General features: G+C 37.0%; 1 protein-coding gene across 1 annotated transcript; it reads left to right on the top strand.

The window, feature by feature from the left end:
* The first annotated feature begins 558 nt into the window (after positions 1-558).
* On the top strand, positions 559-17,437 carry LOC127178612 (uncharacterized). Its single transcript, XM_051131588.1, has 11 exons — positions 559-634; positions 729-801; positions 2,217-2,320; positions 2,936-3,265; positions 3,358-3,681; positions 3,762-3,938; positions 9,331-9,660; positions 9,739-10,059; positions 10,902-11,114; positions 16,040-16,366; positions 17,328-17,437. The coding sequence occupies exons 1-11, from the start codon at positions 559-561 to the stop codon at positions 17,435-17,437; spliced, it is 2,385 nt and encodes a 794-aa protein (XP_050987545.1).
* The last annotated feature ends 203 nt before the right edge of the window (positions 17,438-17,640 follow it).

The following is a 17,640-nucleotide window of genomic DNA, read 5'->3' on the forward strand; positions in this document are numbered from 1 at the left end:
TACAGTGTTGAGGCATTTTTTGTCACTTTAAGAAATTCAGGGTTGACAGTCTATTAGTTACTCTTTTAAAGTTTGACATTATTACAAGTATTGTGCTTAAGGTTGTAAAACAAGGTGCTTCTTAGATAATTTAATGCTGATATTTCTAATCTATTTTTTCCCTTGAACAAAATTTAAGTGATAAAAAAGAAATAAAGAAGAAGCTTAGAGCATGAGGAAACTCCCAGCACACTTCAAGTTCAGGATATTCTGAGATTCAAGCACGTAGTTGTGTTTTTGCAAAAAAAAAAAAAAAAAAAAAAGAACTCTCTGCTGTCCTCTCAGTGACCGTTGGAGAGAGAAAGCTAAAGTAGGATGAGGAGAGACAGCTTCACACAGAGCAAAGACCAGGTGAAGAATATACACGCTACATGTGCACATATAGAGCAGTGTGTGTGAAGATCTGTGTATGTTAGAGACCCGTGGAGTGTTTCTATGTTTAATACATGTGTGGTTCTTTAGCTGACTCTACGTGTGAAGGCTTTGAAAAGGCAGGTGGATGAAGAAGGCTGAGGTGGAATGGCTGGAGGGCCTGAAGAGGAAGGCCATCAGAGACATGGAGGAGATGCAGTCCAGAGTCACAGAATGAACTCAAGTAAGTGTGTTTGACTGAAACAGAAGATAAACAGAATATTTAAATCTTTTGAGAGCAATTATGGCTGGTTTGACGTGTTTGGTTCCATTTTCAGCATTTGATTTACAGTATATGAGCATGTGTGAAGTCTACTTTAGAGTAATGCTCACTGAGGCCTGCAGAGTGCAGTGTGTCTCTTAAAACACATCAGTGTCCAGACACATCTCTAATCTCTTTAGCTTTCCAAACCTCCCTCAAAAATAATTTTTCCTCTGATCTCTTCAGTAAAAACAATATTTATTGAAGAAACACATTATTTCTTGATTTATTGAAGGACACTAGTGTCAAACTGTGATTTTTTTTTTCAGCAGTCCTGACAGTCAGCTCTGGAGTCTTCAGTGCTTAGCTTTGATGATGATGAAGATGAAGATTATGGATACAATTTATAACAACATTATCAAAATAAAGACATTTTCATTTCAGCTAATTCATCTTCAAACATTTGCATAAAAACAATGAACTTAAAGGGTTACTCCACCCCAAAATGAAAATTTGGGTAATCACTTACCCCCTTGTCGTTCCAAACCCGTAAAAGCTTCATTCGTCTTCGGAACACAATTTAAGATAGTTTGGATGAAAACCAGGGAATTCTGACTGCCCCATTGACTGCCAGGTAAATACCACTGTCAAGGTCCAGAAAAGTACGAAAAAGGTTGTCAAAATAGTCCATCTGCCATCAGTAGTTCAATCTAAATTTTATGCAGCGACGAGAATATTTTTCGTACGCAAAGAAAGTGAAAATAATGACTTTATTCAACAATTCATCTCCTCCGCGTCACCGTAGCCCCATTTTGGATAGTACAGGGGTACGCAAACGTATCCGGGTGACGCAGAACAGTGTATGCAGTTTGCGTCCAGTGAATGTTCTGCAAAATAGCGCTACGGTAATGCAGATGAAACGATCTGTTGAATAAAGTCGTTATTTTTATTTTCTTTGCGTACAAAAAGTATTGTCGCTTCATAAGACTGAACCACTGATGGCAGATGGACTATTTTGACGATGTCTTTCATACTTTTTTGGGGTCTTGACAGTGGTATTTACGTGGCAGTCAATGGGACGGTCAAAATGTTTCCGTTTTTCATCCAAAATATCTTAAATTGTGTTCTGAAGACGAACAAAGCTTTTACGGATTTGGAACGACATGGGGGTATGTGATTATTGACAAAATTTTCATTTTGGGGTGGAGTAACCCTTTAAAAACTGAACATCAAGTTCATTGCTGACTTGCTTGTAGCAAACAGCATTATGAATAGCAGAGCTTTAAACCAACAGCACTGCAATTTAACTTTAATGTCAATGAAAAGGTTATTAGTCAGTTATTGCATGCCTTATTTTAAAAAATGTCCAATGTTATCTTCAAAGGAGCCTGATAAAACTGCTAGTTTATTATTTAGTTGTTCTGTTGTTCAGCAGCTCTGTAATTCAGCTTCTATTATAAGATTAATAAGTTAAAAATATGATGGATGACAACACCCCATCATATTTTCTACTTCCGCATTACATTTACAGTAACTGAAAACAATGTGGCCTGTGTTCATATAGAGTTCAGCTGTACTGCACTGAGCGTCTGTATATGATGAAGTGTTTTCAGCTTTCGTATTTCCAACTCCTGTATCTTCTAATAGCAGCTTCATTAGAATGCGAAGGTAAGTGTCCTTTATATAAAGTAAAATTCATTTAACCTACATACAAACAGGAGATACGCATATCATCAGTGTACTGTAGATGTGTAAATGCGGCTTGGGTGTGACGTGAATATGATTAATGTCAAGTTAAGTGAGTTTTATGTATATAGCACTTTGCAGTGGATATTTCAATGCAGATTTATAGAAAAAAAAATGCAGTAATAATGCTTAAATGTTGTCATTCATAGGTTACACAGTAGACTTGAAATTTAGAAACTGCTGTTAACCAGTTAATTTTTCTTTTGTATAAACATTATTGCTATAACTAATAACTAAAAATAACTAATTAATCATACATTTTTTCTGTAATGATCATTTTTTTTCTGCAACTGGCAGATGATCTGATTCAGCTGGAGTCTAGGAATATATGAATTTTATATTTCATTCAAATTTTAAATACTGACAAAATAGTCCATTGTATTTTTTTTCTCATTTCATAAAATGTATTAATGCATGTAGAGGTAGAATCATTTGCTAAAATATAAATGCTGTTTATTACTGTAAACGATGTGGCGGTTTCCACGTCTTGGTTTCCTCAGTGCTTTATGTCTCATTTTGTTCTTTATTTCCATTCAGTGGCGACAAAGAGATGCTGCGAGCAGGTTCATCAGTTGAACATAAATTGTTTTCAGGGTGACAGCATGTCTATTTCTTGCCTAACCACAACCCACCCGCTGCAGTCTCTGACAGTAAAACTGAGCAGCATTAACCAAGATAAAGACATCCTAATATATCCAGACTTCTTTTCAACATCAGAGCACCAGAGATGGTCTGTGAGGAAACATGCTGGAAATGTTACACTTGATCTGAAAGACATTAGATTATCCGATGGTGGTCTTTATGACTGTCAGGTCTACAAGGATCGGGACTGCCTTCATGCAATTCGATTTAAGCTGACTATTATAAGTGAGAATGCTAATTTTTCAAATGAGTCAATAATCACCATTGGAGAGCCATATACATATAATATAATATCAACTCTGTTTCTCTGATTGCAGAGTGTAAAATTTTGACCTCTGTCCATCAACCACCAGGCTCTTCAGTGTTGTTGCCATGCTTTGAACATCCTCTACAAAACAGAACTGAACGAGTCTCTTGGAAAGTTGTTATTGGTCACCAACCAATGGACATATCCCAGTATCACCCACCAAACAAGCCCTCAAACAGCACAGAAAAACTCCTAATGCCTCTGTATGAGAGAGCAACACAACTAGCAAACGGATCTTTGCTTATAAGGGATGCAGCCCACATTGATCAACTGTGGTATCAGTGCAGAGTAAATGACAGTAACTGCTATGAAATGAAGCTGCTGCTGAGGAAAGGTGTGTTTTCAGTCTAATATTTCTAACCCTATAAAGTTTCAATGCAGAATCTCTGACATACTGTAGCAATTCTCTGACAGATATTGTTCCAGCCCCAGCTGACAGTATGGTTGGCCAAACTGAAGAGAGTGCAGCAGTGACAGTTAATCTGACAGTAGTAATAGTGACCACAGTAGTGTCTCTGTGTGCCCTCATATCATTGACCGTCTGTGTCATTCTTTGTTTCAAAAAACGAAGGAGCAGAATCAACAGCCAAAGTAAGTCCACAACTGAAGTCCTAAAAAGTTTAACACTATAGAGTTGTTCTTTAACCGCACATCTTATATCATAACAATGGATAATTGGAAAGAAAAGAACTCAGTTTTTATCCTACATTTGCTTGTTTTGCAGGGTTTTTTTTCTTTCTTTCAAATGAGTGAAATGCCATCATGGTGATGACAGTCCTCACGCTGGAAAGAAAGATACTTGGTAATACTGTAACTTTATTGCCATTTTAAAATCATAAAAAAGTTTATCAGATGGTAAAGTACTTATTTTTTTATGTTGAATTGAACTGCTGGTGTACCATGTATTATTCCAACATTTCAGTAGACAGGTGAGATTCATAGTCAATCATTGTTCATTATGTATAAGTGTGTTTAATATTATCTCTCTCTCTCTCTCTCTCTCTCTCTCTATATATATATATATATATATTTTTTTTTTTTACTTGCAGGGTTTGATGTACCATTTTATCTTTAGTTGTACCAGCAGGAACAATGACCACCCGTAAGTTACTGCAACAAATCTTTCATTTTGTATCTGTCCTGAATTACATACAACATTTAAGATGGGATAAAGTCATATCAAATCTGTTTGACTAATTTACATGCTTTACTCAAAACATATTTTCGAAAACTCTGTTCAGAACTTTCTTTTTTTTTCACCAAATAATTTTTTGAACATTATCTCCCAACAGCTGGTGTAAATAAACAGCAGCACCTGCATGTAAACCACAAGATAAATATGACAATATAAATGAATGACTTTGTTTTTAATGTGCCTTTTAAAAACCATCTAAAATGATCTTTCTGTACACTGAAAAAAAAAAAGTATCACTGATCCATTCCAGTCTGTAGATAATTATTGCTCACACTGCTTCTGTTACATGACAATGCTTTTTGTACATCTCATTTTAACAAATAAAACATTTTGAATTTAATTTCAACTTTACTTGTCAGTGAATTTTATATTCATGGACAGCTAGAAGACCCAATTTAGACACAGTTGCTTGTAGATATCAGAGTGAATCAGACAATTTCACAAAGAGGCCCAGGATAACAAGACAACGTCATGAATCTGTCCACAACACCCTGGCGCCATTAGTCTGAAGCAAGTCTAACCAACTAGCAGCTTTGAACAGCTTGCTAGTTGTTTCAGTTTTTTTTCTTTTCTGTTGAAAGTTTCGTGTTCTGAGTTGTTTCACCGCAAAACCATGTCTTCAGCCAGCCCACAACTCTGCACCATCACTTCAATGCTACTAGACCTCCAGCCAATCACAGGCAACACAAGTAGAACCTCCAGAATCTATCTGAACTGGTGTGGTGCATTTATTATAAAGCTTAATAGCCTCATTGAGAACCTCAATGTGAGAGTTAATTAAGTGATTTTTGGTTGTTCAGGTCTAACAATTTGCATATATTGCTATAAAATGGGGGTTTCACATTTTCACTCTCTTAAAACTTATTCCTACCTCACTTTCTCTCTTTCTGCAACTTGTGTGAATGTGTGAGTGTGTTGGTTTATTTTAGTTTCTTTTCTTTTCCGTTGAGAGTTTCGTGTTCTGAGTTTAGTTTTGCAACAAAGCTGTGTCTCAACTTCAACCAGCCCACAACTCCACACCATTCGTTAACCAACGCCCAATGATTGGCCTCCCAAAGACATCACTTCAATGCTACTAGTGGATTGAAATAGTAAATCTTTATATCTGTTTTCTAAGTTCTCTCATGGAAAGGCTCTGATTTCTTACATGGTCAATTTTGGTTACTCTGATTTCATTTGAAATTCATCTGGACCTTCTACCTCTCCTCCCTCCCCTTCCATCCTACTGTCCACTTATTTTATGCACGTCTTCTTACAATTTCTACTAAGCTTACTAAGGCCTGCAGAGGGCAGTGTGTGTCTCTCAAAATAGTGGAGTGTATAGACCTGCTCAAATCTCATATCTCTTAAGAAGGGAATTTCCCAACTCTGTCCTGGAGGGCTGGTGTCTTGCAGAGTTTAGCTCGAACCCAAATTATATGAAGCAACTAATCAAGGTCTTACCAGGCATGCTAGAAACTTCCAGCCAGGTGTGTTGAGGCAAGTTGGAGCTAAACTCTGCAGGACACCAGCCCTCCAGAACTGACTTTGGAGACCCCTGTCTTAAAGGTTTTACCTTTCTAAACTTCAGAAACTGAATTTAAATGCATTTGAATGGCCCTGTAATGGATTATGAGCACTGAGCTCTTCATTAGGTGTGTAAAGAGAGGCTGATGGGAGATTAAGGATATCAGGGTATTAGTACAAAGGAAATGAACACTTGTATATTGTACATACTGTAGCTGATGTGTATTGCTGTATTTCCATTACCCTTCAAGTTGCCCGAATTGAACTTGCGAATTGAAAATATGCCTAATAAAACAACATGTAAAATTCACAAAAACTCCCATATATTGCAAAAAAAGTTTTTACGCTCGCATGAGGTGGTTTTTCAGGCAATTCGAAAAAGGAATATTTCGCAAAACTGCAATGGAAATGGCTTTTTCGCATTTAGAGGTCACATGGCATATGTAAAAAGTCATATGGTCATTCTTCAATGTACTATAACCTCCAAAAAGCACTTTATATGTAGCCGCTTTCAAGTATAAGGGGCTTTTCCTGGTATTAATGCTTAGACTATGTACACTGTACGCATCTGCGGTGCATAACGGCTCCGACACAGCCACCGGAGCTGATGTTATGTTTATACCAGCAGCGCCGCACACGTTTCTGAAGCGGCTCCCCACGCTGCATCTGTAAAGATACACGCATATGCCTTAAATAAAGCCAAAATCCGGTGCCATGGCTTATCGCAAGAGGAACAAATTGTGTTTTAGTCGCATAACATTGGTCAGTGGAAACGCTGTCATTTCGCAATACTTCTTTATTGACATTTGTAAAATATCGCCAAAGTTTTGTGCAAATCTGTAATGAAAACGCACCTATAGTTGTATGATACAGACAAATAGTACAACTACGTGTTGAATTCTGGACCTTGAAAATGTATTTGTTCTTATACAGGTGGCAATACTGGCAGCAGCACTGACCACAACATTTTTTAAGGAGTCATCGGATGCCTATTTTCCACAAGTTGATATGATTCTTTAGGGTCTTAATGAAAAGTCTATAATATACTTTGGTTAAAAAATTCTCAATGGTAGTGTAAAACAACACACTTTTTACCTTGTCAAAATGTGATCTGCAAAAGTCAACCCATTCTGAGGGATTGTTCCTTTAAATGCAAACGAGCTCTGCTCGCCCCGCCCCTCTCTTCTCTCTGTGGAGTGACAAGCCTGTTTACTTTAGCCGCATTTAGCCGCAAAACTTGCTAACTAGCACGGAGGTTCTACTTGTGTTTCTACTACTATTAGGAAAGGTGATTGCAGAGATGCATAAAAAAACCCTTATACTCACTTCTGCTGTAGGTGAAGCTGGATCACAAATGATTTGTGCGAACATAGACGCATTTATGTAGATCGGGAGGTGCATTCCCTTAACAAACAAACGTAATCCACTGCATCTTCAGCGGCTCAGATGTTGGGAGTAAATGACGACCACTTGGTTCATTATTACATTCAGCAACACAACACCTCAATCGCTCAATCGGAGATATTCTTGTCTAACTTACATCCCTGCTCCGGCATCGAAACAATGGAGGTCGGACTGTTACAGCTGATTTAGGGCTGGTCTGAGGTGAGACGCTCATGTCATTCAACTATCGGGAGTGGCCTCTGTCGTGTGTAAAAGTGAACTTTGCATCCGATGACCCCTTTAATACTTTCTGGCCAAGTTTATATCTTTAAGTATGTTGTTTTTATAATATCACAATCATGTAGCTGACTGATTTGGTTATTTGAAATGTGTGCAAACGTTTCACGTCTCACATTTTACGTAGATGACATTTTCTATTTTGGCACTTCAAAAACAACCATCTGAATGTAAAAGGTCATGTGGCCTGTGCTCATATTCAGTTGTTTGAGCTACCTGAAATGTCTTGAAATGTGATGAGGTGTTTTTAGTCTTCATATTTCCATCTTCTAAATATTCTAACAGCAGCTTTCTTATAGAACGCCTGTATATGAGCACAAAAGTAGACCATATTTCCTACTTCCGCATTAAATTCAGAGTAAACTGAACAACTCTGCGAAAGTGAAGTGCATGTGGCCTGTGCTCATATCGAGTTCAGCTGTTCTGCAGTGAGCATCTGGATATGATGAAGTGTTTTCAGCTTTCACATTTTCAGCTCCTGTATCTTCTAATAGCAGCTTTATTAGAATGCGAAGGTAAGTGTCCTTTATATGAAGTCAAATTCATTGAACCACCATACAATCTGTTGTACTAAAGGTGTGTAAATGTAGCATGTCAAATGTTGTGATTCATATGTTACATAGTGGACTTGCAATTTGGAAGTCGCTGTTAACCTCTTTTTTTGTAAAGTAAGAAAATGTTACCATGCAATTTTAATAAACATTGGTGTGCAAAGTTTAAACTGCCGACACTCACTCAACATCACTGGTTTCTTTGGTTCATGAGGAGTCCAGACAATACATTTGAAGAATATGTATATGTAAGAGCTGGACAAAATAATGTGAACACCTGGGAAATAAGCAGTATTTCTTTACTAAGGTGTTTAACACTCCTTTGTTTTTTTAACACAGCCTCCAACAGATGTATACAAGTCTCCAGTCAAACATTGTCTATCAAAACATCTGTCAGTAGTTTCAGAAAATCAGCTTCTTACTTCTCTCCAAAACTATTTACTGTGCTTTGATAATATAGTCAGATGATTTATCTGGCCAGGGCAGATGTTGAAGTTCAGTCGTGGAGCTCCTTGGTGGTTCAGGACTTATGACTATGATATTACCTTTTCTCCAATTTAGCATCAGTGTCTGTGATTCAAGCTTTAGCAGATTCTGCTCTTTCATGGATGTTGGCTTTATGAAGTTCTCTATGGAAACATGGCCTCAGTTTGAATATTGACAGTAGTTCTGTGTCATTTAGACAGTCCTTCTTGGTGTTCGACGGTCTCTGTCATTCACTTTCATTTTTCGACCACTTTCTTTTTCACAGATGTCTTGCTAAGCTTTGTGTACGCAGTCATAAAGGGTTTTGAAAGCAGTGTAAAGGCCTTTGTTTTTAAACACCAAACAATTAGGCTTTACTAAACACTGCTGAACAACTTACTGATATATCACATCACTGATGTACAAAAAAGGGAATATAGACAAAACATTTCTTAATGCATGTAGAGTTAGAACCAGTTACTCATAATAAAAAATAAATAATAGTTTGTAACTGTAAGCGATGTGGCAGTTTCCACGTCTTGGTTCTCTCACATTATGTCTTATTTTGCTCTTTATTTCCTTTCAGTGGCGACACAGAGACGCTGCAAGCAGGTTCATTACTTGAACAAAAACTGTGTTCAGGGTGACAACATGTCTATTTCTTGCATAACCACAACCCACCCGCTGCAGTCTCTGACAGTGAAACTACGCAGGACCAGCCAAGAAAAAGACATCTTGATCTATCCAGATATCTTTCCACCATCAGAGCACCAGAGATGGTCTGTGAGGAAAGATGCTGGAAATGTTACTCTTGATCTAAAAGACATCAGATTATCCGATGATGGCCTTTATGACTGTCAGGTCTACAAGGGTTGGGACTGCCTTAACATAATTCGATTTAACCTAAAGGTCAAAGGTGAGAATCTCAGTTTCTGAAATCAACAAATAATCCCCAGGAAACTTGTTTCTAATACATATGTTTATCTGATTTCAGAGTGTAAAACTTTAGACTCTGTCCATCCAACACCAGGCTCTTCAGTGTTGCTACCATGCTCTGAACATCCACTACAACACAGAACTGAACAAGTCACTTGGAAAGTTGTTATTGGTCACCAGTCAACAGACATAACCCAGTATCATCCACCAAACCGTCCCTCAAGCAGCACAGATAAACTCCTGAGGCCTCTGTATGTGAGAGCAAGACAACTAAATAACGGATCTCTGCACATAAGGGATGTAGCCGACATTGATGAATTGTGGTATCGGTGCAGCGTGAATGAAAAAACCTGCTATGAAGTGAAGCTGCTGCTGAAAGGTGTGTTTGAATGCAGTATTTCTAACTGTACGACAGATGTTGATTCATTTGAAAGATTGAATTAGCTATTAAAAATGTGACCTGTGGTGATGAGCTGGTCAAAATTATTTTTAGGCTACAGTAATATAATATATATGGTGAAACATGTAAGTAAAACATACTTAGGTAAAGGTTTAGATTCAAATGAAGTCATGTTGTGGTGATTATGGCCTGTGGTTAGAGCAGCGAGTATATTATAAAGCAACACTGAACGCCAACACGTGAACAATCTGCTTGGTTATAGTATGAATGTGTGACTGTTTAAACACGCTTGTAGAAAGTTAATGTTTTGATACCAGCTAAAAAATATAAGTTACTATTTCTATTACTGTCTAAGTATATTTAGGTATACATTTAGTACTGTAAAAATTGTTTTTATTTTAATTACACAGTAGATTCAGAAAGTATTCAGACCCTTTTAAATTAAATTATTTTAAATTATTTTTACCCACAATTATCCACTCTCCGTACCCTATAATGTCATAGCAAAACCAGAAAAAAAAATCTAATATGACACTGATGACAATATTATGACAAGTATTTAGACTCTATGCTATGACATTTGAGGTTATGCTTAGGAGAATGCCATTTCTCTGGATCATCTGGAACATCTGTGACCAATTCAATTGGATATGATTTAGTAAAACACACACCTGTCTGTATAAGGTCTAACAGCTGAATATGTATATCAGAGCGGAAACACAACTGTGTTCCAAGACAGTGGCCTCCAAAATTCTAAAATGGAAGAAGTTTGGAACAAGCAGGACTCTTAATCAGATGATGTTCACTTATCTTTTCTCTAGTGATCACAGATGCTCCAGCTCCAGGTGACAATATGGTTGGTCAGAGTGAAGACAACAGTGATGAGAGTGAAGCAGTGACAAATGAAACAGTGACAACTAATGTGACAGTAGTAGTTATGATCACAATAGTGTCTCTGAGTGTCCTCATATCACTGACCGTCTATGTCATTCTTAAATATTTAAAAAAACGAAGGCCCAAAACTGACAACCAAAGTAAGTCCACAACTTCTCAAGTGTGTTGCAATGAAATGTGAAATATAGTTCACATCATGCAATCATGAAATGATAAAATTGCAATACTGTAACTTTTTTTGTTATTTCTGAAGCTGATCATATAGTAAAGTACTTATTTTTGTATTCTTGTAGTTGAATTGAACTACCAAACTCCTGTTTATTATTCTGAAGTTTCAGGAAGTAAGTGATATTCATGGTAAGTCCTTACAAAATATATGCAATATACATGTGGTGTATTTAATAAAAGTTGTTTTCTTGCAGGGTTGGATGTCCCGTTGTATTCTTTAGTTCAACGTAACACAAACCATGACCATCTGTAAGTTACTGCAATGCAATAGTTTAATCATTCATTTTATATCTGTCCTGAACTACATACAAATATGTTAACAATTAATCTGGGATAAAGTCAGATCATATTGGTTTGGACTAATTTACACACATTACTAAAAACATCATAGTTCATATAAACACACTTACAACAAATGTGAAACATGCTAAATGTAATACTGCACTTAATCTCCTGCATTTGATGAATGACTACACAACCATATACACTATACTGTATGTAGATTCTATTGCAATTGTTGTAAAATTTATTATCTCACTTTATATGATAAGCCTCATTTATAAGTACTGTATGTACACATCTGCAAATGCTGACTACATGAATTTTTGAACTTTATCTCCCAACAGCTGGCATGAAGAAACTGAAGCTTCTGCACATAGTCCAGACCACATCTATGACAACAGAATGATGTGAAATAAATGACTGTTTAATGTTTTTTTTCTTAAGGAGTTTAATGCCTCCAGCAAATTTTCATAAATGACATAGTATTACTATGAAGATGCTTTTCCAAATCAAATTCTTACCAAATAAAACAATTTACATGTAAATAAAATTTTATTGCCATGGACAGCTAGACTTGGCTGTATAGGGACTGCTATAAACAGACTATACTACTCTCTAAAAAGTCTGTAATACTGTGTAAATATGAAGGAATTTTCCACATTTATTTTTCACAGGCATTTTAAATTCTGCATTGCATATTGTGCTTTAGGGTTCATGGAAATGTCCAAAAAACTTAATGGTAAATGTACTTGCACTGATCAGCATGGATACCATGAGCATATCAAAATATGGTTAATGGAAGCTGGCTTGCCATATTTTATATGTAAATACAAGCCTAAATTATATCTATTCATCATATAAAGCAATAATTTATCTTTAAAAGATTTGGATTACATCATTTAATTAATATTTTTTATGATTTCTGTATAAACTTTTTTTTTTACAAAATAAAAGTTTTGGTGGTATGGACTTTCATTGGAGGGACAGAAATCTCCCAGGTTTTATTAAAAAAAAATATTTTTGTGTTCTGAAAATAAACAATATTCACACAACTTTAGAACGACATGCGGGTTAGCAGTTGATGACATTTTCATTTTTGGGTTGACTAACCCTGTAAGAGACATAACAGTGTTCTCTATTTTTGCATTTTATACAAATATGCATATGAAGGACACCAGTGAAAACTTTTTTCTGCACCTACTCATTCTTTATTAATATATATATATTTTTAAAGGGGTCCTATTATGCTCTTTTTCAAAGTCTTGATTTTGTTTTGGGGGTGGTTCGAAAAACGCATTATTTTTCACATTATTACAATACCTTTCTCCCCAGCCTGCCACAAATAGCTCGATTAGTTCCGGGTTTAAGAAATGATAATGATAATGCATGCATGGAGGGTGAATAAATATTATGCTACAGTGTTGAGTCCTATCCTCTGCCTGCGAGATCGCCGATACATTATATTTATCGCGCTAATTTATTTATTTACATACTTAGTTTCATTGCCCGAAACCAGCTCCAGCATATAAGGCCAAAAGCCTAACATTATCAGAAAACATCATCACTGATCAGCCTAGCCTATTCTAGTGCAAGTTCATGCATTTTAAAAAACACTGGCGTTATAAGTGAACCTATCTACACTGTATGATGAATAAATCTCTTTCCACACACTGCACACGTCTGCGGCACGTTACGGCTCCGACGCGGCAACCGGAATAGATCGCGGCTTCGGCATGTGTTTCAACCCCCTGTACTGCACACGTCTGAGTGCGTTACTGCTCTGAAGTGGCCGCTCTAGTCAATGCTTCTGTTTATACTCGCCGCGGCTCCTTGAAGCGGTTCTCCGCTCTGCATCGCTAAAGTTTGGCAAATCCCCCACCTTGTCCCTACCCACCCCCAACAATTTGAATTTCCGTAGGCCGGATTTAATTTAATGATGTTCTAATGGACTGCGTTGTGACATTTCTGCATGCGGAAAACAAACGCTGTAGTCCAAAGGAGCCGTTCGTTGTAGTTCTTGAAAAGAGATTTTTTAAGAACATATTATCTCCTTTTGAGATTTGTAACTTTGTAAATCTTTTTTTAAGCCCAAACATACACACCACACACTGACTAAAATTCAAAAAGTAAAAAAAGCATAACAGCACCCCTTTAATATTATTATTTAACATTTTTTGTTGCAATACTCAATTTAATTTATTCCTTTTATTGTATGTATTCTGTAACATTCCTGTGCTATGCCTGTCAGAAATTAAAATAACATAATAACAAATATTAGTTTCCAACATCAAATGGCATAATAAACTGTTATATATATATATATATATATATATATGCTCATGCTGTGAAAAATCACTATCACACTCTGTTCATCACATCACATGCACATCCTGGAAATCACAATCTCCTTCTAAATCAGTAAGATTACCCTTTTGACTCAAAAGAGTGTCAAGGTACATTATTTAACCACAAGTCTTTCTTTTCTTTTTTTTATTACCGCACTTTCAAAGATGAACATCAGTTCAGTGCTGACTTACTTGTAGCAAACAGCATTATGAATAGCACAGCCTTAAATCAACAGCGCTATAGTTTTACTTTAATGTCAATGAAAATGTTATTAGTCAATTATTGAATGCCTGAAATGTCCAATTTTATCTTTATAGGAGCCTAATAAAAATGCTAGTTTACTATTTAGTTGTTCTGTTGTTCAGCAGCTTTGTAATACAGCTTCTGTTACAAGATTTATAAGTTGAAAATTTGATGGCTGAAAGCTCACTGAAGTCCTCTGTATCAGCACAAAATGAGGTCATATTTCATACTTCCGCATGACATGCACAACAATTGAAGTGATGTGGCCTGTGTTCATATAGAGTTCAGTTGTACAGCACTGAGCATCTGTATATGATGAAGTGTTTTCAGTCTGCACATTTTCAGCTCCTGTATCTTCTAATAGCAGCTTCATTAGAATGCGAAGGTAAGTTTCTTTTATATGAATTCAAATTAATTTAACCTACATACAAAGAAGAGATGTGCATATTATGTGTACTGTAGATGTGTAAATGCGGCACGAGTGTGACATGAATATGATTAATGTGAAGTCAAGTGAGTTTTATTTATATAGCACTTTGCAGTGCATTGTTTCAAAGCAGATTTAGAAAAAAAAAATGCGTTAATAATGACTTAAATGTTATTCATAGGTCACACAGTGGATATTCAGTTTGGAAACTGCTGTTAACCAATTTATTTTTCTTTTGTATGAAAATTAGTGCTGTCCAATAATTTAAAAATAACTAGTTAATCACATTTTTCTGTAATTAATTGTGATTAATAGCACCTAACAATACATTTTCTGGAATGAAATGAGTATAGCCATTCAAAAATCACAATTCATAACATGCGACTTAATTTAAGTAACAATCTTCATTATAATCCATCTTCCATTATAATAAATGTCACATTTATCCATCCTTTTAATATAGAAGAGCTCAATGATAAAGACTTTTCTACTGGCAGTCGGGCTGGTATATATTTTTACTTGCCCTCCCACACAGAAAAAAAATCATATTGTTATAATAATAATAATAATAATAATAATAATAATAATAATAATAATAATAATAATAATAATAATAATAGCAAAATTAACGCTTTGCTTTTGACAGCCCTAAATGTTTTTTTTTTTTTACGTTGTCCATTTTTAAAGCAAGAAAGAGTCAATCAACAATCAACAGTTTTAATAAATTTTAACTCAGTTGCCTGATTTGAATATTATCAAAAACTATATGGATAGTTTTGGAGAGAAGAGTGAGAAGCTGAGTCACTGCTGATTCAACATCTTTATAAAGCAACTGGCAAATGTTCTGCTGGAGTATATGAATATATGAAGAGTTCAGATGCAAAACCGGCTAAATCCATCGGACGTCTTTCTTTAAAAAATGCATTTTTATCAGGCTCAGATGTATAGGTTTCTATGTAAGTACTGGTACTTCTGATTGGGCTGAGGCTGGTATTTTAGCGAGTTTGAAGAAAAAGTATTTGATGGATGTATAATATGTCGAGAGCATTCACTCAGTATCATTATCTCATTTTTGACCGAGATGGCTTTTAGCTGGTTTTGCATCTGAACTATTCGTAAGAATTTTATATTTTAAAAAAATTCAATCAAAAATCACCAGGGGACACCTGTACAGTAGTTGATCGATAGGTTCGTACAGGTTAAACAACCAAAAAAAGGTCAAACAACAAACAAAAAACATATAAATCCTACACACTATCAGTACTTGCAAATGTACAAAAATAGAATTATTCTGAATGTTTCAGTTCAATGACCTTCATCATGTTTACCAATTCCAACACAATCTAATTTTATTTTTATTTTATTTCATCGGGTTGTAAAATTTTTTGTTTTCTTTTCATACAATGTATTACTAACGCAAGTGGAGGTAAAGAACCAGGTGAAAACTAAATGCTGTTTATTACTGTAAACAATGAGGCGGTTTCTATGTCTCGGTTCTCTCAGTGCTTTATGTCTCATTTTGCCCTTTTTTCCTTTTAGTGGCGACACAGAGACGCTGCAAACAGGTTCATCAGTTGAACATAAACTGCATTCAGGGTGACAGCATGTCTATTTCTTGCCTAACCACAACCCACTCGCTGGAGTCTCTAACAGTGAAACTGCACAGGACCAACCAAGATAAAAACATCCTGATGTATCCAATCTCTCCAGCATTAGAGCACCAGAGATGGTCTGTGAGGAAAGATGATGGAAATGTTGTACTTGATCTGAAAAACATCAGATTATCTGATGACGGACTTTATGACTGTCAGGTCTACAAGGATCAGGACTGCCTTCATGCAACTCGATTTAACCTGACTATTATAAGTGAGATATTTAGCATTTTTCAAACAAGCTGATAATCACCATTGGAGACCCATATAATTGGAGACATATATAATATAATTTTAACTGTTTCTTTGATTGCAGAGTGTAAAACTTTGGACTCTGTCCATCAAACACCAGGCTCTTCAGTGTTGCTGCCATGCTCTGAACATCCACTACAAAACAGAACTGAACAAGTCACTTGGAAAGTCATTATTGGTTGCCAGGCAACAGATATAACGTCTCAGGTTACGTATGTAACCCTGGTTCCCCGAGGGAACGAGACGCCGCGTCGAAACGCTTTGGGAACGTCTTCAGCGTGACCGTGCTCTGAATCACATGTGTAATCAGTCCAATGGAAGAGCGAGACGTCAACGGCGGGTGACGTCACCAACCAGGAAGCTATAAATACACGTACGTTGGAAACCGGCGTCAGCTTCAGGAGAGAAGCAGCGCTCGCAGGGATGCAGGATGAGGGCCTCGAGACGCGGCGTCTCGTTCCCTCGGGGAACCAGGGTAACATACGTAACCTGAGACGTTCCCCTTCAGGAACTCGAGCCGCGTCGAAACGCTTTGGGAACGAGATGCCCACGCCGCCAGAAGCCGAGTCCCTGCCTAGGAAGAGCTAGGACAAAGGACAGAAGAGCCAGGAGCGACTCGCAAGTCCAGGTCGTAAAACCTGACAAAAGTAAGGGGGCGTGGACCATCCCGCAGCATTACAGATGTCCTGAATAGAGACACCTTCAAGAAAAGCTTTGGAGGCCGAAACACTCCGGGTTGAGTGAGCCTTGACCCCTAAAGGAGGAGGGAGACCAGAGGACTCATATGCAGTAGAGATAGCATCCACTATCCAACGACTTAAGGTTTGTTTGGTGGCCGGAAAGCCACGCTTAGCCGGACCATAGCAAACGAAAAGCTGATCAGATTTTCTCCACCTGGCTGCTCTGTGGACGTATGTGTCCAGCGCTCGAACTGGACACATACAGTTTAGCTTCTGCTGGTCGGGCTCCCGGAAGGGAGGAGGACAAAAGGCCTGAAGTACGACTGGCCGTGGTGCTGAGGAGGGGACTTTAGGGATATAACCCGAACGAGGGTGCAAAAAAGCTTTTGCCAAACCTGGCGCAAAGTCCAGAAAAGAAGGGGCCACTGAAAGGGCCTGGAGATCCCCAACTCTCTTAAGAGAAGTAATAGCAATAAGCAAAACTGTCTTAATCGTAAGGTGACGATCGGAAATCTCTTCAATAGGCTCGAAAGGAGGCCTACAGAGAGCCTCTAGT

This window comes from Labeo rohita, chromosome 16 (genome assembly GCF_022985175.1).
Source record: "Labeo rohita strain BAU-BD-2019 chromosome 16, IGBB_LRoh.1.0, whole genome shotgun sequence".
NCBI lineage: Eukaryota > Metazoa > Chordata > Actinopteri > Cypriniformes > Cyprinidae > Labeo > Labeo rohita.